Source organism: Mus caroli, unplaced genomic scaffold, assembly GCF_978045245.1.
Source record: "Mus caroli unplaced genomic scaffold, Mus_caroli_1 scaffold_15, whole genome shotgun sequence".
Classification (NCBI taxonomy): Eukaryota; Metazoa; Chordata; class Mammalia; order Rodentia; family Muridae; genus Mus; species Mus caroli.
The window spans coordinates 26,956,509-26,979,873 of record NW_028227270.1 but is presented as its reverse complement, the minus strand read 5'-3'; the positions used below and the strand labels follow the sequence as shown (position 1 = coordinate 26,979,873).

The following is a 23,365-nucleotide window of genomic DNA, read 5'->3' as shown; positions in this document are numbered from 1 at the left end:
TGGGACAATAATCTACTAACTTGCCTCACCGTGGCTTGAAAGAGTTACAGGGCTTCCCAGAGTGCAGAGTCAGTAGCCTTAGAAAATGACAACCATGTAGGACCCTGCAACAGAAGTGGCAGCTTTGTTTCTTTGTGTGTATTCAGTCATTGTCATGTATCAAAGGACTGCTTATCATTGTACCAACTGGCTGTTGAAAGTTACAGAGACAAGACCATGGGACATTTAAAAAGGACACATTTAAATTGATGATGCATTTTACTATGAGCGATTAAAAGCCTTGTCCACTTAGTAATAGTCAGCCACGCTCGTCCTCACCCCTTGCTTTAAACCACCGTTCTGTTGTGGTGTTGACCATGCTCTGTAGCACTTGCTACATCATGCAGGTGTCTCTGAAAATGTAAACTTGAAATTTTGATGGGCATTTTCATTGTTTTAGGACCCGAATCAACTAATCCGTGCAAGTGCCTTGAGAGTTTTGTCAAGTATTAGAGTGCCAATTATCGTGCCTGTCATGATGCTGGCTATTAAGGAGGCTTCAGCTGACCTGTCACCATATGTTAGGAAGAATGCAGCCCACGCTATTCAGAAGCTGTACAGGTAGGTGCTGTGTTGGCCACATAAGGTATCTGCACTTCCATGGACTGCTGTAAACTAGACACCTTTTTTTTTTTTTTTTTTTTTTAAGATATTGTGTCTTCTATTTTATTTTTTTTTCTTTTATTCTTCTCTTATACATTAATCCTGACCACAGTTTTGCCTCCCTCCACTCCTTCCAATCCCTTCCCCTACCTTCCCTCTCCCTCAAATCCACACTTCCTTCTTTTCCCTTTAAATAAAAGAGCAGATCTCCCAGGGATATCCACCGAACATGATATAGTAAGTTACAGTAAGACTAGGCACGTATCTCATTTTAAGGCTGGACGAGGCAACCCAGTAGGAGGAAAAGGGTCCCGAGAGCAGGCAAAAGAGACAGACAGCCTTCGCTCCCACTGCTGGGAGTCCCACAGCAACACCAAGCTACACAACCATAAGGTTTATGCAGAAGACATAGTTCAGACCCACACAGGGTCTGTGCTTGTCACTTCAGTCCCTGTGAGCCCCAGTGAGCCCAGTGAGCCCTGCTTGGGTGATTTTTGTGGGTCATGTTCTCATGGTGTCCTCTACCCGCCTCTGGCTCCTACAGTCCTTCCTCCGTCCTCCTGCAGGGTTCCCTGGCTCTGCCTGGTGCTTGGCTGTGGATCTCTGCGTCTGCTCCCATCAGTTGCTGGATGATGTCCTTCTGATGACAATTGAGCTAGGCACTGATCTCTGAGTGGAGCAGAGTATCACTAGAATTTCATGGACTTTTTTTTCTTTTTCCAGTTATGTTTGGTTCTATCTCTTGTCAGAGGCTGTCTGTTCTCCCTCTGTTTCCTGGCCATTCAGGCAGTGTCATGGACTCTCTCTTGTGGAGTTGGCTTCCTTGGGTCAGTGATTGGTTGGGCACTGCCATAAGTTCTGTGCCATCATTACCCCAGTACACCTTATAGGCAGAACGTATCGTAGGTCTTCTAGTATTCCCTCCTTCTGTCTCTTCACCACCTGCTCCCCGCTCCCATCTCCACCTGCCCCCCAATCTACCTTCGAAATCTGTTTCCCCTTTCCAGGGAGATCCATGCTGCCTCCCTTGAGCCTTCCTTGTTACTTAGCCTCTCTTAAGTCTGTGTATTGAAGCATGATTATCCTTGACTTAATAGTTAATAATCCACTTATAAATGAGTATATAACATGCTTGTCTTTCTGGGTCTGGGTTAGGATGTTCTTTTCTAGTTCCATCCATTTGCTTGCAAAGTTCATGATGTCATTTTATTAACAGGTGAGTAATACTCCATTGTGTAAATGTTCCACATTTTCTTTATCCACTCTTCACTTGAGGGACTTCTAGGTTGTTTACAGTCTCTGGCTGTTACGAATAAAGCAGCAACGGATGTGGTTGAAGAGTGTCCTTGGGGTAGGACGGGGCAGTCTTGAGATAGGTCGGTTTTCACTTGTCTGAGAAACTGCCGTATTGACTTCCAGAGTGTCTGTAAAGGTTTGCACTGCCACCAGCAGTGAGTGAGGGATGCTTTCCTCGCCAGCACGAGCTGCCACTTGTGTTTGGATCTTAGCCATTCTGATGGGTCTAAGATGGAGTCTCAGAGTTGGTTTGATTTGCATTTCCTGATGTTTAAGAGTGTTGGACATTTATTTCTTTAAGTGTTTCTCAGCCATTTGAGATTCCTCTAGTGAGAATTCTCTGTTTAGACTTGTACTCCATTTTTTAATTGGATTATTTGGTTTGTTGATATCTAGTTTCTTGACTTCTTTATATATTTTGGGTATTAACTGTCAGATGTGGAGTTGGTGAAAATCTTTTCCCATTCTGTAGGCTGCCATATTGTCCTATTGATGTTGTCCTTTGCCTTACAGAAGCTTTGCAGTTTCATGAGGTCCTATTTATTGATTGCTATTCTCAGTGTCTGCGATATTGGAGTTCTGTTCAGGAAGTTGTCTCCTGTGTTCAAGGCTATTCCCACTTTCTCTTTTATTTCTCTTCTATGTCTGGTTTTATGTTGTAGTCTTTGATCCAGCTGGACTTAGGTTTTGTGCAGGGTGATAGATATGGATCTATTTGTGTTCTTCTTTGTGCTGACATCCAGTTTGAATACTCATTGGTTGAAGATGCTCTCTTTTTCCATTTTGTATTTCTGGCTTCTTTATCATATATTAGGCGTCTATAGGTATGTGGATTTACAGCTGGGCCTATGATTAAATTCCATAGCTCAACCTGTCTGTTTTTATGCCAATCCCATGCAGTTATTACTATAGCTCTGCAGTACAGCTTGAAGTCAGGAATGATATGCCTTCCAGTGTCCTTTTAAGGATTGTTTTGGCTACCTTGTGTTTTTTTGTTATTCCATATGAGGTTGAGAATTGCTCTTTTAAGGTCTGTAAATAATTGTGTTGAAATTTTACTGGGGATTACGTTGAATCTGTAGATTGCTTTTGGTAGGAGGGTCAGTTTTACTATGTTAACCCTACCAATCCAAGGACATGGGGGACCTTGCCATCATCTTCTGATATCTTCTTCAATTTCTTTCTTAAAAGACTTGAAGTTTTTGTCATACAAGTGTTTTACTTGCTCGGTGAGTTATCCATAAGACACTTTATGTTGTTTGTGGCTATTGTGAATGGTGCTGTTTCCTGTTTCCCTAATTTCTTTCTCTGTATAAAAGAAGGTTCTTCTTTTTTTTTTTTTTTTTTTTTTAAGTTAATCTTGTATCCAGCCACATTACTAAGAGGGTTTATCAGCTGTAGGAGTTCCTGGTAGAATCAGAGGTACTTTTCATTCATTTATTCTTTTTAAGCTCTGATGATTAGCCTGTTTTTCTAGTAAATGAATTTGGCTGTTTTTCCCCTACAAATAATACTTGCACATGTTTACTTTTGTGTTGGTTTACAGACTCTTTCAAGACCTTGAATTCTGAGCTGATTAGGACCTGTGTTAATTTATAAGTTTCATAACTTTAAAAGAATCAGAATTTGAATTCTCAGTTGTATGATATGTCTTATACAAGCACACATATGTATGCATTGTCAGAAAATGGAGGGTGTGGGGATGACTCAGTGGCTCTGAGGTGTGAGTGCCTAAGTATAAATCCCCAGCACCCAGGGTTACAAAGCTAGGGATGTCTGTGGGGGAGGGGAGACGAGAGATGAGCAGCTCCTGGGGTCAGCCAGCCAGCCAGCCAGCCAAAATGGTGAGTGGCTGCTTCAGCAAGAGACCTTGTCTCAAGGCATCAAGGCACAGAACCATTAAGGCAGCCTCCTCCTCTGGTCTTCATGTGTGTATCTGCAGATGCATGCAACTGTGCACTTGCATAAATGAAACACAGTCATCTCCTCTCTCTCTTACTGTGTAGTAGAATTTCATGCTTACAACTCATTTCTGTCGTTGTTTCTGCTGCTCACTTGTGGAGTTTGATTCTTGCCCAGAGCTATTTTATTAAATACTTCTAAGATGTAGTGATTTTGTTTTTTGTTTTTTTGAAGCCAGGGTCTTGTTATTTTATTATTCTATACACACACTCACACTATCTATCTATCTATCTATCTATCTATCTATCTATCTATCTATCTATCTATCTATCTATCATCTGTATCATTGTGCACACAGTACCTGTGAAAGCCAGAAGAGGGCATTGGATCCCTTGGGCCTGGAGTTAAGGTTTATTTTGAGCAGCCTTGTGGATGCTGGGAATTTGAAGTTGGCTCCTTTGGAAGAGCAGCCAAGTGTTGTTAACCATTGAGCCATCTCTCCAGCTGTTGATATCTTAGCCTGTATCATGTAATATCTTGATATCTGTGAAAACATACCATGTAGATAAGGTTGCGTATCACAGCGTTTATCCTTTTCTGTCCCCACCATCTGCTCTGCAAGCCCCATGGAGACCACGCTTGTTTCTGGTGTGCTCTCAGCCTTGTGCTAAACAGTGTAAGTATGTGGACTTGTGCCTAGCGCATCGTGTGCCTACTAGCATAGCTGTCAGTTGGCTTTGACTACCCCATGCACGTTGTGGCACACGTGGAAACTTTCCCCCGAATAAATATATGTAACAAAAGGCCTTCCTTTATTTTCCTTTTAAAGCAGAAACGGAAAGCCACAGCAGTGGTCTGAAAGTGCGCCTCGTGGCTGGCAGCAGCTCGCTGTCCACCCTTTTTTGTGCCCGCTTTGCCATCCTTAGCACTGAATCATTTTCCCACCAGATGCTTTCATAGTCTGGCCTCGATTTCCCCTTTGGTTTAGATGACAGCTTCATAATGCATGTCCCCATTAGCAGGATAACACAGTTAGGGCTTCTTTAGAAATGCTCTTTTTGGTTTTGACAGTCACACACCCACAGTTTAAAACATTTACTGTTCTTCACCCCCCGCCCCCGGAGATAAAAAAGGCTTTCCAATCAGGTGCTTTCATCTACTCCTTAAGTTCTCTGGCTGGCTTGGGAAGTGACGGACATGTGGTTTAGCTAAGGTAACAGTGTTAGAGAGGATCCCTCCAATTCTCTCAGAACACCTCAGCTCTCTTGAAGTTACAAGTGCCACTGAATGATAGTTAAGGGCAGTAAATACATGGGACTTGTTTGCTATTTATTTATTTATGTACTAATTCTTTATTTATTCATTTACATTTTAGTCTTGATCCAGAGCAGAAGGAGATGTTAATTGAAGTCATCGAGAAGCTTCTGAAAGATAAGAGCACGGTGAGCGCTGACTTTCAATGCCGCTGAAATTGGGTTTGATTTTACTGTGATTTACCTGGGTAGATTTGCTTGGATCATTTTTATTGATTCCATAGTGGTGTAATTATTAGTGAAGCTCATGTCTAAAGTGTTAAAACTGGGCATATTGGCTCACTTCTTTGATCCCAACACTTAGGAGAGAGAGGCAGGAGATCCTCTGTGAGTTTGAAGCCAACCTGGTGTACATAGTGAGTTCCAAGTTGGCCAGAGCTACCAAGTGAGACCCTGTCTTGAAACAAAATAACAACAACAAATCCAAACTAAACCAAAGCAAGTATTAAAGATATACTGTAAAACAGAGATATAAAAAGAATGTTCTTTCTTCGTTTGTCTTTGCTATAGTTTGTTGGTTCTTTGGGTTTTGGGACAGGGTCTCATGTAGCCCAGGCCTATCTCTACCTTATAGCAGTGTGACCGCAGCATCTCACCGGCTGGCATTACAGGTCTCCTCTGTCATGTTCAGCTTCTGGAGAATTTCTAGACATACTAAAACATTACTTAAAATGATTCTTCCCTAAAAAAATCTCATACTTGAAGAAGGCTCATTTTTTTTTTCTTCTAAGAGATACAGCTCTAATCTCTTCCACGCTCAGTTTGTGTGTGCATCGGCAAGGTAACGAGATTAAGGACAACAGTGGCCCAGGTGTTTGTGAACACCAGTGATTGGGAGGCAGTCTGCTGGTGTCTGAGATATGGCTTCTACTTTTACAACTCAAAACTGCTTAGGAAGTGTTCATAAGTCATGCTGGGGATCATGACTATTGCCACCCAGAAGGTCTCTATGTCACTGGCTTCGTTAGTTTATGGATTGACACATGCTCTGTCCTTGACAATGTGCAGCATTCAGTTGAGTAGAATGTGTTCTTGTTTTGTTAGGTAGAGTGTTTCATAGATGTCTAGTAGGTCCGTGTTGTTCAAACTGTATTTCTTTGTTGCTGTTGTGGCTTTTTGAAAGGATTATATTTATTTTGTATGAGTGCGTATGTATGTATGTATGTATGTATCTGTCTGTCTATCTGTCTATCTATCTATCTATCTATCTATCTATCTATCTATCTATATGTGTGGGCATACCTGCCATGCCATGTGTGTGGTCATAGGAATACTTACAAATTTGGTTCCCTTTTCCCATCATGTGGGTTCTGGGCTTAGAACTGAGGTCATGGTCATTAGGCTTAGTGGTAAGCACCTTTACCCACTGAGCTGTCTGCTGGCCCATGCTTGCTGTTTGTACTGAAAGGTGGGGTGTTTGAGTTTCTCTTCAGTTCTGTCAGTGCTTGCTTAGCCTACTTAGGAGTTCTAATGTTGATATGTATGTTTATAATAACTTTGCCTTTTGTTCTTAATACAATGTCTTTTTATATTTAGTAATAATGTCTCTTGTTTGGTGTACAGTCATTCTAAATCAAGATGTTTTTCACACTTTCATTTTCCAAACTTCCATATTCAAATTGTACTTTTTAACCTAGTTGCCTTCTGTAGGTAGAGTATAGCTGCCTTCTGCCTTCTAATTGACCCCTACAGTCACTGCCTTCTGACTGGGACAGTGGGGTCACTTAGGCTTAGTGCTGTGCTACTTGAATCAGCTGAGTTCCTAGCTCCTGTTTTCCTTGTTTTCTGTCTTGTGTTTTGTCATTATCCCTTTGTTGTTGTTAGCACTAAATGAGTATTTTACTAAATACTTCATATCCTTTATTTTCTTTACTGCTTATCTTGATAGTATCATTATGCTGTCATAGTCATGCATAGCAATTATTGGATTCCAGTCCTAAGCCATCTAAAACTTCTTCAGGGTAGAGTGTCTTAGGACTCTTCATTGTGTTTCTTGTATGCATAGTAAGTGAACTGAGAGACCATACTCCTTTTTGTGTGTTATATGGCAAACATGTTGTCTGCTTCAGGGATCCAAATCTAAGGCCTGTTGTCAGTCCTCGGATAACTTAACTGTAGTTTTAAAAGTACCTGTTTTCTTTAGTCCATAGGATATTTGCTAAGTCCTGGAGCATAGTGAGACTTAGAAGGACAGTTCCTTAGTTTACATGTAGTTTACCATTATTTCTGCTCCATCATAAACTTAAAAGAAATTTGGAGGCAGCTGGTGTTGTGATACACGCCTTTAATCCCAGCACCAGGGAGGCAGAGGCAGGCAGATCTCTGAGTGTGAGGCCAGCCTGGTCTACAGAGGGAGTTCCAGGACAGCCAGGGCTACGCAGTGAGGTCTTGTCTTGGACCAACAACAACAGCAACAACAACAACAACAACGATGAAAAGAAAAGGATTACAGTTTGGAGGCTCCCCTAAAAGAGAAGCCGGCAAGTGCACATTTATTGGTCCAGAGAGTGCATCTGCTCCCTCTCCCTGGGTTTTTTTTTTTTTTTTTTTTTTTTTTGTTGTTGTTGGCGTCTGGGTTGCTCTGGAGACCAGGTTAGCTTTGAATTTGCTGCAGCCCTTCTGTCTTGAACTTGTGATTCTCCTCCCTTGATCTCCCAAGTGCTGGGGTTACACCATGCTGGCCATGCTGGGGTCACACCATGCTGGCCAGGCTGGGGTCACACCATGCTGGCCATGCTGGGGTCACACCGTGCTGGCCAGGCTGGGGTCACACCATGCTGGCCAGGCTGGGGTCACACCATGCTGGCCAGGCTGGGGTCACACCATGCTGGCCAGGCTGTGTCTTATCATCATGTGTCTGCATCTTATCATCATCTAAGCTACAGCCTCAGCTATTAGCATTGAGTTTGTTTTATGTTCCACTATGTCTTTTACGGGTTTCTATTTCATGAAGTTATTTTGAGTTGAAATAGCTATTATATATACAAAGTCTTCAGCTGACTCCACAGCATAAGGTGTTAAAAATATTCTAACTGAAAAGTAGATGGGTCAGAAAGAGTGTAGTGGGCACACTTTCTTGTGAATTCGATTGCCAGCTATTGATTCCTGACTGTTTATTTCCAAAATAAGGAAAACCCTGACTAGGTAACTTTAGTAGGTGTTTGATGTTTGTTTGATGGCCAGTTCTTAGTATCTGATACTGATTGTTTTGGTGGGGATGACTTTCTTTCCAAATCCACTGTTCACAGGGAGATCTTTATGGGTTTTGGGACATCTGTTACAATGCAGTCATTTCTCTTAAAGTACTATAAAGTGTGTTTACTTAAAAAAATTAAATACATATATGTCTATTTTCTTTCTATATAAAACTACGACTATCTCTAGTTACAGTAAACAATGCAGTTCTTTCTAGCTCTTCCCTTCCAACAGTAGCAGACGTGTTCCCTTAACTCCAGTGGTTTACTTTAGTGCTCAGCCCAGGATGTAAAGAATGAGAGTTTCCATATCTCTCTGTGGGCTACCAGAAGAGGGGCTTACCTCTGGATTAGGTATTGGATTGATGCTGTTTTATATTTAGTCCTATTTCTTCAGTAGTGACAGTAAATACAAATTGCTTTTTTTAATATAATATTTTATATATTTAATGATATATATTTTATATTATGTTATTTATATTGTTTTCCCTATTTTTATTTTTTCTAATAAAATATACAATACCTGAAGATAGTGTCATTTCTACACTGTTAGCATTGAATCTGTCTTGTGTAATGATTGACCAGTAGCTCACGATAGTGTGCATAGCAGATACTTATATTATGATTATAGCAGTAGCAAAATTAACAGTTATGAAGTAGCAATGAAGACTTAATGGTTGGGGGCCAGCACAGCATGAGAAACTGTTAAAGTTGCAGCATTAGGAAGGGTGAGAAGCACTGCTCTACATGAAGTGACTCTACTATCTCCACATTAAATACCAGGCTGGCCTGAAGATTTTCTCTTTAGTGTTGAACTATGACAACTTTACAAGATGCTTCAGGGTTATGTGATGTGAATGTAGGTTCCCAGGGTGCTAGTGAGCATGTATAGACACAGCTTATTTCTAGCAGGATGTTTTCCTTCGAGATTATAATTTTAATTGTAGTAGTTGTCATTTTCTCCTTCAGGAATCTGTATGTAGAAGGTGCTTCCTTGCCTGCCTTATGTTAAAACTCTGTCTTTGTTAACTTTGTCGTCTCTCTCTCTCTCTCTCTCTCTCTCTCTCTCTCTCTCTCTCTCTCTCTCTCTCTCTCTCATTTGTTCTCCTGCTCTTCTTAAGTGATGTTTGTCAAAATCCTGTTGGGTGGTTTTGTCCTGCAGATCTTTTGCCTTCATGGCTGACTAGTCCTGTTCAGTCTTCCCAAGTTTACTTAACTGTGACTTGGTTCCTTTTGGTAATTTGTGTTCTGTTTTTGAATGTTGATTCATGCTACTCTTTCATATCTTCTCATGCTTCTTGGAGGGCATTTAATTCATCTCAGAGTGCTGTGTCTTGATTTCCTTTTCCTTCCTCTTCAGTTTTACTGAGAATGACTTAACAGTTCAGTTGCTTTGGTTTTTGCCCTTTTTTTCAGTACTTACGGGTTAATTGTATCCATGTGCCTTTGGGTGGGCTAGTAGTTTGTTGAGGTAGCTTGTAGGCGTCTGGTGCAGCAGCACCTTCTCTGCAGAGTAGAAGGCTTTGCATTTTGATGTTGTTGGATTTGATGGCTTTTGGTGGAGAGGAGCCTATGTCCGCATAATGTCCCGAGATACATCTTGTAGCAGGTCTGTCCCCCTGTCCCCTTTCCCCCATTACATTATAGTTTCTAGGAGTTCTAGGAGGGTTATTTCTACTCACTCTTTAAAAAAAAAAAATCTACACACCATAATGTGTGTGCATTTGTACCATGTGTCAGAGCACAAGGGGAGAGGTCAGAGGTCACTGTGGGGGTCAGTTCCCTGTGTCTACCTCCTCCGTGCATGGCTCTTGTCCCCATCCCTGTGATCATAGCCCTGTGCTATTGTGCATGGCTATTTTTATGGCAGTTTTGGAGATTGAATCCAGGTCCTCATTCTTACAAGGCAAGCATCTTACTGAGTGAGCTAAATCCTCAGCCTGATTGTTAGTATTTTTTGCCTGTGTACCATTAATTTGCCTAACTCGTATTTAAGTAGACTTTTAAGAATGTTCTTTGGTTATTCCTCTTTTGTATAATTATAATCAACTATGGAAAGATTACAAATATATTTTAATATCAACACAGATACTTATTAACTTGTTTTTTTGGTTGTGTGTGATCTCTATTGAGAGAAGATGGGTACGTTCTTCCCCATATTTTAATGTTTACATTGACATCTAAAATTAAGAATAAAAAAATCCTCATGAAATATGAGGGTAGATTTCTGGGAAGAAGGGCTTCAGTGGAGGAATGTAAGAGAAGACAGTGAACGTGCAGTGACAGAGCACAGAGCGTGTGTGTGAAATTCTGAAAAAATAATTTTTAATAAATTAACAAGGAATGGCAAACCACATGAATTAAAAAATTTCCCAATCAAATGAACCAATCTAATCATTTCTGCATTTTGAGTTTATTCACTAGTACAGTATGGTGATCATTATAATGATTGTTTTTATGTTACAACTGAGCTTAAATAAGATATCACTTGATATCTCCATTGATTTGGGGACATATGTTCTTTTGCTTTTCTTAGCCTATGGAAGGTTTTTTAAAAATGGGTTCTCCAAGGCCTTTTGTGTGTGAGAGGACTATGGCTGCAAAGAGACAAGTGGGTGGCTTTTAAAAAAGAAACCACTTTGGATCCAGACACACAGTTTTGGTAATGGCTGGACACACACGGTAGTGTCGTTTAGGTTGTGATCCTTTGAAGGCATCTTGGTGTTTACAGAGACGTTTAGAAAGCTTACATCTGCAGTCGGGATAGAAAGGAGGAACGTGTTGCCTATCTGTTAGTCCAGATAGGCAACATATCCAGTGAGTGGTTACAGAGTCTCTTACTGTAACTTTTGTTGGCTCTTTCTGGCTTCGTACTACTGTGACTGTGTTTGCATCGTCTACTTTACCACAAAGCTGTCCAGGTGTGTTGCTACAGATACATTCTTAAATCTATAACACTTGCTTATTTTTCTTTGAAATAAAGAAATTCATATTTGCCAAGCATTGAAAACACAGAACCGGATTTTAGAATGCCTTGAAGGCAAGGAGTTACTCATTTTTTTTCAAGTGAATTTTAAAGAAAACTTATCAAAAGCATTTCCATTTCTCAGGAAGATAAATGACATTAATGCTTTCCAAAAAAGCAGAGTTGTTTATTGATTTTTGATGACTCAAAGTTTCCTTGACTTTAGGTACAGAACTCTGTTTAATGAATAGGCTGATAGCTCATAACTAAACTGTAGGGGCAAGATACCATTTTCCAAGTTATTGATTTAATGCTGGTAAAAGCTTCACTGTTCTGAGGAAAAGAAGAAAGCCCACCCCCGAGTTTGTGCAGATGTTTTATTGTGATGGATCTATTATCCAGCTATTAGAAGATAAATGACTGATCTTTCCTATTTTCCATGCCTCAAGAAAATTGAAATAAGAAGGGGAATATCATTTGGGCTGTATGATTAGGCCAGGTTGGATAGCCATTAATTTAAGGGAAGAAAATCTTGGCAGGATTGGCTAACTTATACCATCTTATCAATCAAACTGTGATACACTTCTTGTGATGACCCAGCACTCAGATTTTTGTAATGTTCATTAGAATTCATGACAAAATAGATGCAAGGAAACGTTTTGTACCCTTCATAATTTTATAGAAAATTTATTGTTATTAGAGGAACCATTTGCTTAGTGTGATTTTTTTCATTACCAGCTTGTCAACGAGCATAGATAATCTAGAGAAAATATGAACTCCATAGATGGGGTGTCACTTTTGTTGATGGCTCATGTAGTTTACCTTGGAGCACAGCTAATGGCTGAAGTTCATAGCAACAGCACAGAAAAACGTGGCAACCAAGGGGAGATAAATGAACCACGTTTATTGCTTTAATATAAAAAATACATAAATGGAAAGCTGCATTTGAATCTGACGAGCTCGTTGCAGCTTTGTTGGAATGATTTATTCCCACTCCGTGACGAGCTGCTGGTGACACGGTGAGATGGGAATTAACTGTTTGTTTTTTGGAAGCCAATATTTTTGGTTTTGAAATCTAAGTAGATCATTTTATTTTAATTCTGAATGTTTTATGGATATTGAACATTTAATAGGCCCAGGTGATCAATACTTCTGCTTGTGTTTATCAAAAGCTCAGATTGTTTAAAACAAACAAACGATTCAGGGAAGTACGTTTCTGAAATGGGCAGTGCTGTCGGTGACAGTGCTGGTTTTCAGGTGCTTCCTGAACCCTTATTTGTACTGGAGTGATGACGCTCTTTCCTTCCTGGGCGCTGTGGGGCTTCACAGTGTGCTAGGGCCCTACAGTTGCGAGCTTATTGCTGTGACTTGATAAACTTAATATCCTGCAGCAACTGATGCTCCATTCCATTGTTTGATATCTAACCATTTGAAAGAAAATACATTCTGGGTTAAAAAAAAACATTGATTTTAGATAGCATTTAAAAAATGAAAACTATTTAAAACTTAAAATGAGCTCAGTCCTACCGATTATTCTAAGATATACCTCTTTTTAAAATTTAACATTCTTTACCAGTTATTATTTATGATAGTAATTGATTTGTATATAAAACATATTGATGTTTATGACTCATAAGTAGGAGTGAATTCTACGGTTTTATGTTCTAAACTTGGTTATCTTAAGAGACTTTTAAATTGTTAATTTTAATCTCATATGACCACAGTTGTAAGTTGCTGTGCCTGTATTTGAAGAGTAATTCATGCAGAAGACATCAACATGTGGAGTTGCAAACACTCATTTAACATGCTTTCCATATCAGCAGCAAATAGGAAGTTAGACATATAATGCATTTTTATTTAGCTCACACAAATAATCAATTCTTTGCTTTTTCGATTGAGGTGCATACATGCTGGGACCAGCAGGCACCAGGACATGGGTAGGGCTGGAGTCAATAAATGCGGCTTCACGTTTATACTGATTGGTAATTCATAAAATCCCCACAGGACTTGAAACTTGTTTAGCATAATAGCAAGTCTATATTCTGAGCTGTTTTCTTTCAATTGTGTTGTTGGTTGCATATTAATAAACTAAATGGCAACCAAGTAGAGGGACAAACACTCAAAATATGAATATCATTGTAGCTAATATTTTTCAAAAAGTACCATTTCAATAAGTTATATTTTTCTATTTAATTGCTTATTTTTTAGTCATTGGGGAAATTTTAGATACTAAAAGGAAAATCCCCAGTGTTTAGAAAGAATATGATAATAATTTTTTTCAAAACCATATTATGCTGTTGGATAACTGTATATATACCTATGGTACACATATAGAAGAATTTGTATATTCAATATTCTGCTTGCCTTGTATCTTTATACTAAAGGAATCTTAGTTTTACCCAAGAGTTGTAAGAGCATGACAATTCAAAAGTCAACATTTGTGATTTCATTAATTGGTCTAGGGGAAAGCTGCCACCTTTTGGTTTTCGAGACAGGGTTTCTCTGTATAGCCCTGGCTGTCCTGGAACAGGGCATTCTCATTTTTATGCATGATATACTAACATTTCAGTCACTGTATTTTCTTTGAAAATAAATTATATTGTTAGATACACATGGGTTAAAATGTGTATGATTTTAAAGTGTGCTTGCATTGAAAATACCCCGAGTTCTTTGTAATGTAAGCCCATTGTTGCGTCACGACCAGTTCAGTTTAAGTTGGCAGTGCATCTCTATGGTTGCCTTGAATCTTTTTCTGAATGCCATTACTACTAAGAAAGCATCTTTACATTAAAGCTTAAGCTTGTTTTAAAAAGAAAACTGAATAACTAATATTTAATTCATCATACAATATATTAGAATTTAAGGACTAAAATAAGAGGTTAGTTTTCTCTACTAATTACTTCACTTGGTAGTACTCCTCGAGGAAGTGATACTTTGTATCACTCATTTTAACTGACTGATCTTAGGTTAGGTGAAGACAGAGTGTATTTTAATGAGTTACTATTTCTTTCTTCTTAGCTGGTGGCTGGCAGTGTGGTGATGGCCTTTGAAGAAGTGTGCCCGGATAGAATCGATCTGATTCACAGGAATTACCGCAAGCTTTGTAACCTGCTGGTTGATGTTGAAGAGTGGGGGCAGGTGGTCATAATCCATATGCTAACAAGATACGCTCGGACCCAGTTTGTCAGTCCTTGGAGAGAGGTGAGTGCTCTTTGCTTTCCTGTTTGTGAAGTGGACTAAGGGTGTGGGTAACTTTTACAAAATGCACAGCAAGCAGTAATGAATCGGAAATCCGCATTTTACTGGGAACTCATTTTTGTGATTGACAAGTGTTTTGACAGTGAATGATTCCTGTTTAAATATGTACTATATAACCTTTCATATGATATCTGGCAAGAGACCCCTGTTAGGACACACAGGCTCACATGACGTTATCCAGCCCTGGGCTTTTATTGTTGCTGTTGTTACTTGTCGTTGAGTTTGCAGTTTTGAGCACTATTTATCTTAGGGACTAATTTGCAAAAGTAGGTAAGTGAATCTCTGCCATGGATTTATGCTTAGGGTGGAGGCTCATTTCTAGACTTTTTATAAATAAACTACTGTTGAACTTTTAAACTTCTTTCCCCCAGTTTTATACTTTTAAAATGCTTTTTTTTATTTGAAATTTTTATTTTTATTTTAATTGAAGTGTGTGAAATCAATAGTTAAAATGTCCTATAAAGTGAATTAATTTTTGTTGGCAGGCTGTTATTAGCAATTTATCATATTCTTTACAATAAAACTTAGAAACTTTAATTGTATAGTTTGTAATAGAACTCACTCACTTGTTTCTATACAAAAATCAAATGTAAATTTTAACTTGTATAAGGAATCTTAAGCAGTACTATAGTAGTACAATTATCTTTTGACTTTTTAATGCAATATTTATTATTTCTGTGTATGTGTACATGTTTGCATGTACGTGTACAGGCATGCATGTGTAAGTGTGCATATATGTGTACATGTGTGTATGTGTACAGGTATGTTTGTGTTCATGTACATGTATATGTTTCCACAAATGTGTGCACATGTTTTTCACATGTACGTGTGCATATATGTGCCTATATATGTATGTTTCCATGTTCTTGCTTGTGTGCATGTGTGTGCATAAATGTATTTTTGTGTGCATGCATGTGTTTGAGTGCATGTGTTTTCACAGTGTGTGTGTGTGTGTGAGAGAGAGAGAGAGAGAGAGAGAGAGAGAGAGAGAGAGAGGTCAGGCATGCATGCATGTATTCCACATGTTCCAGTTCCTGAGTAGGTCAGAACTGGGAATTGAACTCAGGTCCTCTGGATCATCTGCAAGCACTCTTAACCGATAATGAGCTATCTCTCCAGCCCCAATATTACAAACTTGGAAAATCAGTTGTGAGCTCCACTAACAGTATTATATATATAATTATACAGTATTTAGAACATCTTGCTTTTTAAAATTAAGTTACTGCTGGGCGTGGTGGCGCACGCCTTTAATCCAGCACTCAGGAGGCAGAGACAGGCGGATTTCTGAGTTCGAGGCCAGCCTGGTCTACAAAGTGAGTTCCAGGACAGCCAGGGCTATACAGAGAAACCCTGTCTCGAAAACCAAAAAAATAAAAAAATAAAAAAATAAAATTAAAAGTTATTAATCTGAGAGGAAAATGTAAATAAAATTTCACAAAGTGGGTATCTTCTCATAGATATTTTAAGTGACATGTCAAGCTTACAAATAATCAAAAAGTATTGCGTACATTTTTCTACATTGACTTGTGTTTTAGTATAAAGAGATTAAACCATTTTCTTATATATTTGCCTCCCGAACACAATGTCTCAGTTTGTTTGTTTTTCTGATTCCTTTCTGGAGTGTTGTTCTCAAAGCTAGGGCTTATGTGTGCTGAAGATGAGTCTCCCACTGAACTGAGTCCTCTCAGCCCTTCTGTGCTTTAAGTTTCAAGGTTTCTCTTTGTGGGGCTCCTGAACTTCATTGTGAGTAAAGTGGTTGCATTTTTCTCCAATATGTAAAAATTCATTATGCTACATATGACTTAAACCTAAAAAGTGTTACTATTAGTGAAAATTAATTTGATTTATTATTGACTAGAGTTCAGTTTGAAGACTGTTTTACTAAATGACGTTCCCATATGTATAAACATAGTTCATGGGTTTTTTTTTTTAAGAATTATTTATTTATTTTATGTATATGAGTACACTGTAGCTGTCTTCAGACACACCAGAAGAGGGAGTCAGATCCCATTACAGATGGTTGTGAGCCACCATGTGGTTGCTGGGATTTGAACTCAGGACTTCTGGAAGAGCAGTCAGTGCTCTTAACCGCTGAGCCATCTCTCCAGCCCTAGTTCATATTTTCTTTTTTAACCACTGTCAATTAACACTTGAAATTTTTATTTTGTTTTCATTTTATTCTCAAAACAGCCTAGCACCTGTATGGAAATGGTTGTTGCCTTGTCAGTGGATAGAACCTGGTGCTAAGCACACTGTATCTTCTAAAAATGTGTATTATTTATTAAAACTAAAGTTTTGTAGCTCATTTTTCTCTCGAGTTTTATTTCATCTTATTTTAGATGAAATAAGCAAAACCATATACAAAAATCAAAGCTAGGTTAAATCCTACTCTTACATGTGTATTTGTCCGTTTTATAGCTATTTAGGGAGGAGAGGCTGCGCTCTTTCTTGCTTTGCTTTTGCATGTTCATCCCATGGACTTTAGTTACTGTGAAGAGGTAATAAGGTCACTGTCCTAGCATATTAGAATTGGACTGTTGCTTATTTCTTTGTCACACATTCATCTGACTGTGGCATCATTGTAGACCCTGTGGTTTCCACACTTGTGCAGTGCTTTTCAGGTGTGCTGCTGTCTTGGGATGCTGTAGTATCTACCACTAGGGGTTTGTTTGTGGGGGCAGAATGTGGGGCCTGAACATGTGTGAGTGGAGTGTGGGTGGGCAGGGTGTGTGTGTGTGTGTGTGTGTGTGTGGGTGGGTGGGTGAGAGAGAGAGAGAGAGAGAGAGAGAGAGTGTCTGTAGTGTGGTGGGGGGTGGAGTATGGGCGGGCAGAGTGTGTGGGCGGATTCTTTGTGGGCGGAGTGTGGGTGGCTGAGGAGCCAGAAACCTGAGCTGAGGGTTTGACTATATGTGTTTGGACTTCTCAGTGCAGCTTGCATATGATTTCCTTGGAGACAAAATTTTAGATCAGATTTGTAAATTTTCATTAATTTAAATCATATTCCTTTTTTAAAGTTACAGAAGTACTTATAATATGTAAAATAAAAAGTAATTTTAAAAAAATAATCTTGTTGACCCTTGAGAGTGGTTGTTGGTAACCATTTAATTTCAGTTATGCTAGGAGTTAAATTTTTACTATGGATAAACATTTCACTTTATTTCTTAATGTAAGATGCTGTAAATTGACCTCAATCTATGGAAAAAAAGGCTTTTTGATTAGGTTCTATTTGAGCATCTTGTTTAGCCCAACATATCCTGAGTATTAGGATTGTTCTGTATGTTTTCTTAATATTCTATAAAGAACCCTTGAGAGAGAAAGATATAATCAGTACTTGTATTTTCAGAGCTAGCAACCACAACAAGCTCTGTGTATACACACACTAGGTAAAACTATGCTTTGACTGTGCCAGCACTTGGGTCATGCCCACACAGCACACTCCATTTTTAAACTTACCTGAGTCTTTCTTGGTTCCGATTGCTGCAGATACTTAGAGCAAGAAGCTGAGATATCCGTACTCCCGGGGACTCTCTGATGTCTTCATGCTACTTTATCTCTTTAGGACTGCCTTTGACTGGGATCTGGAGAAATGGCTCAGTGGTTAAGTGTAGTGTTTTGAGGAGGACCCCAAAATGGGGAGTTTCATTCCTCGCATGCTTGGTGGTTCACAGCTGCCTGGAACTCCAGCTCCTAGTGGATTCAGTGCAGGAGCCTGTACTCATGTGCACATATCCACTTAGGCATATACTTACACACATTAGTAAGAATAAGGAAAGATAATATTTTATAAGACTGAACACAGTTTAACTGCAGTTGAAAGGAACAGAGACATGTTAAGATCTGTATCTGCTTTCTGTTTCAGAAATTGTTTTAAATGTTTATAGTAAAGTTTTTATTATAGCTAAGGTTATCACAATAGACATAGTGGCTATGACCCAGTGGAACAGAGGACTGAGGACTGTCCAGCCTTCCTGGGATCAGTGGGGAAAAGAATGTTGGAGTACTTCCTTAACTGCAGTCATAGGCAGAAATCCCTCCTATAAGTGCTATGCAAATACCAGCCTGCCATACATAAATCAAGGGCGTTTTACCTAAAGAAGGATGTGCCAATGGGAAAGCAGTGTGACCAAGTTAACATCTCAACTTAGAAGTTATTTAAAATAGAAATTTTCGTATCGTATCAAATTTAGGTATTTTGATTTCCCTTTCTTGTATTAAATGGGAAAAATGATATTCTAATTGATCATTTTGATGTACTTGTGTAGTAGATAGTCTTTGTTGGTATCTTATCACAGCAAGAGAAAGGTGACTAAGGGAGAAGTTGGTACTAGAGAGTAGTCTATTGCTGTCACAGACCTGACTGAAGCAACTTATAGAAGAAATTTTATTGTGGGCTTATAGTTTCAGAGAGCTAGGGTCCATGGCCATCATGATCAGGGCATGGCAGCAGGCAGGCAGGCTTGGCTCTGGAGCAGTAGCTGAGAGCTCACATCTTGAGGCACAGCCATGTGACAGGAAGAGCTAACAGGAATGGTCTAGGCTTATTTTTGGTAATTCAAAGCCTTCCTACAGTGCCTTAAATCCTTCAGTAAAGTTACCCTCCTCATCCTTCCCAAACAGTTCCACCAGCTGGGGATCAAGCATTCAATCATAGGAGTTTATGGGGGCTGTCCTCACTCGAACCACCATGCTGGGCAGTCAGAATTTTCATATCTGTTTACAGATAAAGATACCGAGGCATAGAGATTTTAGCAGTTCATCTAAGCCAGTACTGTCTAGAAAAGGTAGCCCAAGAGTCAGTTACTAGATTGTAAAGGCTTTCATCCTTTCCTTTTATGATGTCACCTATTGTTTGTATTTGCTTATTGGTTTCCTATCAGAGGTAAGCTCAGTGACCCTGATCTATAGCGCTCAATAATATAGCCGTAATTAAATATTCCTTCCGGAGAGAGAGAAGTCTCTTTGAATTTGCGTGTGTAAGGATGTAAGCCAGAGAAACACTTGAGGTTCCTGTTCTGTGGGTGGCCGCCTCGTTTCACTGAGATAGACTCTCTCCCTGAACTGGAGCCCTGCTGGTAGCCAGCCAGCACTGAGGGTCCTCCACAGGCTTTTTCATGCCTAGGGAGATTCAAACTCAGGGCTTCGTGTTGCTGTAGTAAGTGCTGTTATTGCTGAGCTATCATCTTATTTATTTATTTATTTTTTTGAATTCCTAAGAACATTTCCATTAATATTCTTGAAGGGTAGTAAATGTTAGCTTTTAGGAATTCAAAATTATTAGAAATAGTTTTTGAGGTGAGCTGATGTGCATATTTTTGTCAGTCTGTTCTCAAATGAACACATCATATAGAAATAAGCTTCTTCGAGGCCAGAAGAGATTTTTAATTTAGTTTATTTGCATCATTATAGATGAGTATTTAGGCTGTTTATATGTAAATGTACGATTTGAGGAACAATTAAGTGTTGACAAAGTAGATTGCAGTTGTATCAATTGCAGTGCATTTTCCATAATTTTTCTAACTGACATCTTTGATGATAAATAGTGGATGCCAAGTCAAAGCCGATTATACAGTGTACTAGGAATTCATGGGGCTGTCAGAGAGAAGACCGATTGACTTTAAATTTACATATTAATGAGAAGATTTGTTAAGAGGGTGCTTGACTATAGAAAATAACAGCATATTTATAGGGCACGACATTTTATAAATAAAGCTGAGGCAGGAAAATGGAAATTAAACCTTTTAGGTTAATAAATTCAAGAGACTACTAAAATGTGTATTTGCATTTTTATTTTCTTAAATTTACCTTACTCTCTGCAGTCTGTGTCAGCTGGTTTTCCATTCTAGGTCAAGTTTGTATAATTTTCAAGGATACGACATTATTTAAGTATTTTCTTTGTCATTGAAGCCTGTTATGGGAGAGCATGTAAATCTCTAATATAAAGTTGCTTTTATAAAAATAATGGATTTGAAAATAAATAAATTTATTTTGAAAATAAATATAAAAGAAAGTGAATGCGTAAGAGTGGTCTAATATGCTGATTTCTCTTCAGATCAGACAAATCTTTCTTCCTTTAAGAGTTATTTAAAATAAATGAAACAAACAAATAAACAAACAAAAAACCCAAGACTGCTGAGCCCTGTTCTGGCATTAGCTGTAAGCTGATAGTGAATGAAACTGTTTGGTGCTGAGGGAAAGCTTTTCATGAGTAGATCTAGTTCTGTTAGAGCTGGCAGGCAGGGGAAACGTGTAACAGTCATCAAAACTGTCTAATCTGAAACTTAAATGTAATCTTCACCATGATGGTTTAGCTGTGGGCGCAGGCTTGAAGTTCTTCAGGCTTTTATCCACTGTGCTTGGAAAAGTGGGAGTGAGGGAGTGGCTTTTGCAATTCTCTGTATTTTTGTACTTGAGTTTATAGAACCTTAGATAGGCAGAAGGACATTCATTTTAAGGGTGGAGTTTTGCTTAAACTGTTTTTAGTATGCATGTCTTTTCAGAGATTGTTAGAAAATAACTCATCACAGTGCACACTATATATATGTAACCATACGCATGCATACATATTGTGTGTGGTTCTTTTCAATAGGTTAATTTTAAAACAAACAAATTTTGTAGTGTGTCTTACCAGTGAACCTACTACTGGATTTTGCTGTTCTGTAGAACCTTTAAAAAGGAAATACGGAGGATTTATTACTGAATATGACTTTTACAATACAAATGAGATAAGTTTGGTGTCAGCAGACAGCTGTTGACAAAGGCTTTAGCACAAGTGAACTGTGGAGCTGTAGGCCTGGGCTGGCAGGGAGGTGAGGGCTGCCCTCCACTTGTTTATGGAACTTTCAACTTAAAGATCCCTATTCTTTTGTTCACCGTTTGTTCTTGATTGAATGTTTTAATCCTAGGAGATTCCTTTTGCACAAAAGTGGTTTTAATTTTATCCAAGTAATATGCACTGCTTTGAAACATCTTTTATTTAATATTTGGCAGTTTCATGTCATGGTTTTGATTATATACACCGACTCTCCGCTCCTTTTTCTTTTAAGTTAATAATACTGCAAGCTTTTGAGAGGTGTTCTTCTGTTGTGTCCCTCACTGTGTCTGGCTTCCTTTACGGTCTTTGTATGTGATCATACTTTTAATTTTTCTAAATACGGCACACTTTTTACTATTTTAGATATCACCTACCAGCTTTTCCTGTAAAAATGGAGATGCCTCTGTTTTCAGTTCTAAACATTTTATCTGTTATGTTTCTCTTTGACCAAAACAGTTTTTTGTGTTGCTCCTAGAAGACCTCTGTGTAAAGTCTTAAATTTTGTTCAGCTGAAAAATATCTTGATTCCATTTTTTAAAAAATTTTTTTAATTTTTTTTTTTTGTTTTTTTAAGAATGGTTTCGATCCATAGAATTCTTTGTGGTCCATTGTTTCTGTTCAGGAATTAGTCAGTCACTGTACCTCTGTATATTGTGTATATATTTAAATATCATACTATCCATTGTATTCAGTCTGATTACGTTCACCTCTCCTAGCCTCTCTCATTCCACTCCAATCCTGCCAACCCCATTTTTCATTTCAACTAGTCCCTCCCTTCTTTCCCCTCCCTCCGTTTCTCCCTCCCTTCCTCCCCCAGCAGCTGAGTGTTTTGGTGTGTGTGTGTGTGTGTGTGTGTGTGGTCACAGCTGCTATCTGTTGAGGATTGCAGTGGGCACACCATATCCAGAAGAGTGTGCACTGAGTTTCTCCCTGTACTTTGGTTTCCACCATCTTTGCCCCATCATGTCTGTGTTCCCTGGGCTTCAGTTGGGTTGGCATAGAAGTCCCACTTGGGGCCAGATGTTCATCAGACACTGAATGTCAGCAGTGACCAGTTATAGGTCCCCATCTCGACTGTCACTCATGGCTGAGAGAAGCTTGTCTGACCAAAAGCCTAGAGAGTGGTATGAGGCATAGGGTATATATGTACTAAAATCTCATGTCTCTACGTTTTATGGATAGAGTCCATTTGTTTATTTCCTTTGGGGAAGGAGCTTCTAGGACTGAGCCCGGTCCCTCACACTGTTGAGTGAGCACCCCACCACCAGCCCATTGCTTTTTGTCTTAAGACTTGGGTCAGGCTGGACTTGAACCACCTACATTATCTCTTTTGTTCTTGAATCTGAGATTCTCTTACTTCTGCCTCCTAGATGCAGAGATTATGGGCATGCTCCATGCTGGTCTCATGCACCTTACCCCCCTCCCCCCCCCCTTTTTTTTTTTTTTGACTGCATCTGATTTTTCTTTTTTAGTGCCCTTGGTGTGCTGATTTTTATAACAGTTTGAGAGAGTACATCCAATGAAGGCATTCCCCAGCTGAGGGAACTGAAGCTGCAGCTCCCGGAGTGCATCTCAGCTCCAGGTCACACATCCGTGTGAACCCACCGGCTCTGACCTTCCATCATGTCCTGTTAGCTAGAGTGACTTAATATACCCTCTGATCCTTGCCACCCACTAGAGATGCTGTGACAGGGGCTAGAGGAGCCATGCCTCAGGAAATACATGGCTTCTTCAAAAAGCTGGCTTCTCGGTTCTTTTAGGACATTTGCGCAGATCTATAGCATGAAATTGACTGGTGGAGAAAGGAAAGTATCTACCATGTTCTTCATACTGATTTCATATATGTTTGAAGAGATTGTAGTTTTGAAAGAATACTTAAGCCTCGACTTTTAAGAGATGTGTATACACACAGTGAATGGAGAGTGAGTAAAAAATAAGAGCTCTGTCAAAATTCACATAGATCTCAAGGATAGGCCAATTTTAT

At 39.1% G+C, this 23,365-nt stretch overlaps 1 protein-coding gene across 4 annotated transcripts in view; it reads left to right on the top strand.

Moving 5' to 3' along the window:
• The window catches only part of Ap3b1 (adaptor related protein complex 3 subunit beta 1), a 202,746-nt gene that overhangs the window by 44,700 nt on the left and 134,681 nt on the right, over nucleotides 1-23,365 (top strand). For all 4 annotated transcript variants that reach the window (XM_085830906.1, XM_085830907.1, XM_021180280.3 and 1 more), the window contains exons 5-7: nucleotides 440-600; nucleotides 5,216-5,282; nucleotides 14,331-14,513. In XM_085830906.1, coding sequence (XP_085687032.1) covers nucleotides 440-600; nucleotides 5,216-5,282; nucleotides 14,331-14,513 — 411 coding nt within the window. The remainder of the gene's footprint in view (nucleotides 1-439; nucleotides 601-5,215; nucleotides 5,283-14,330; nucleotides 14,514-23,365) is intronic.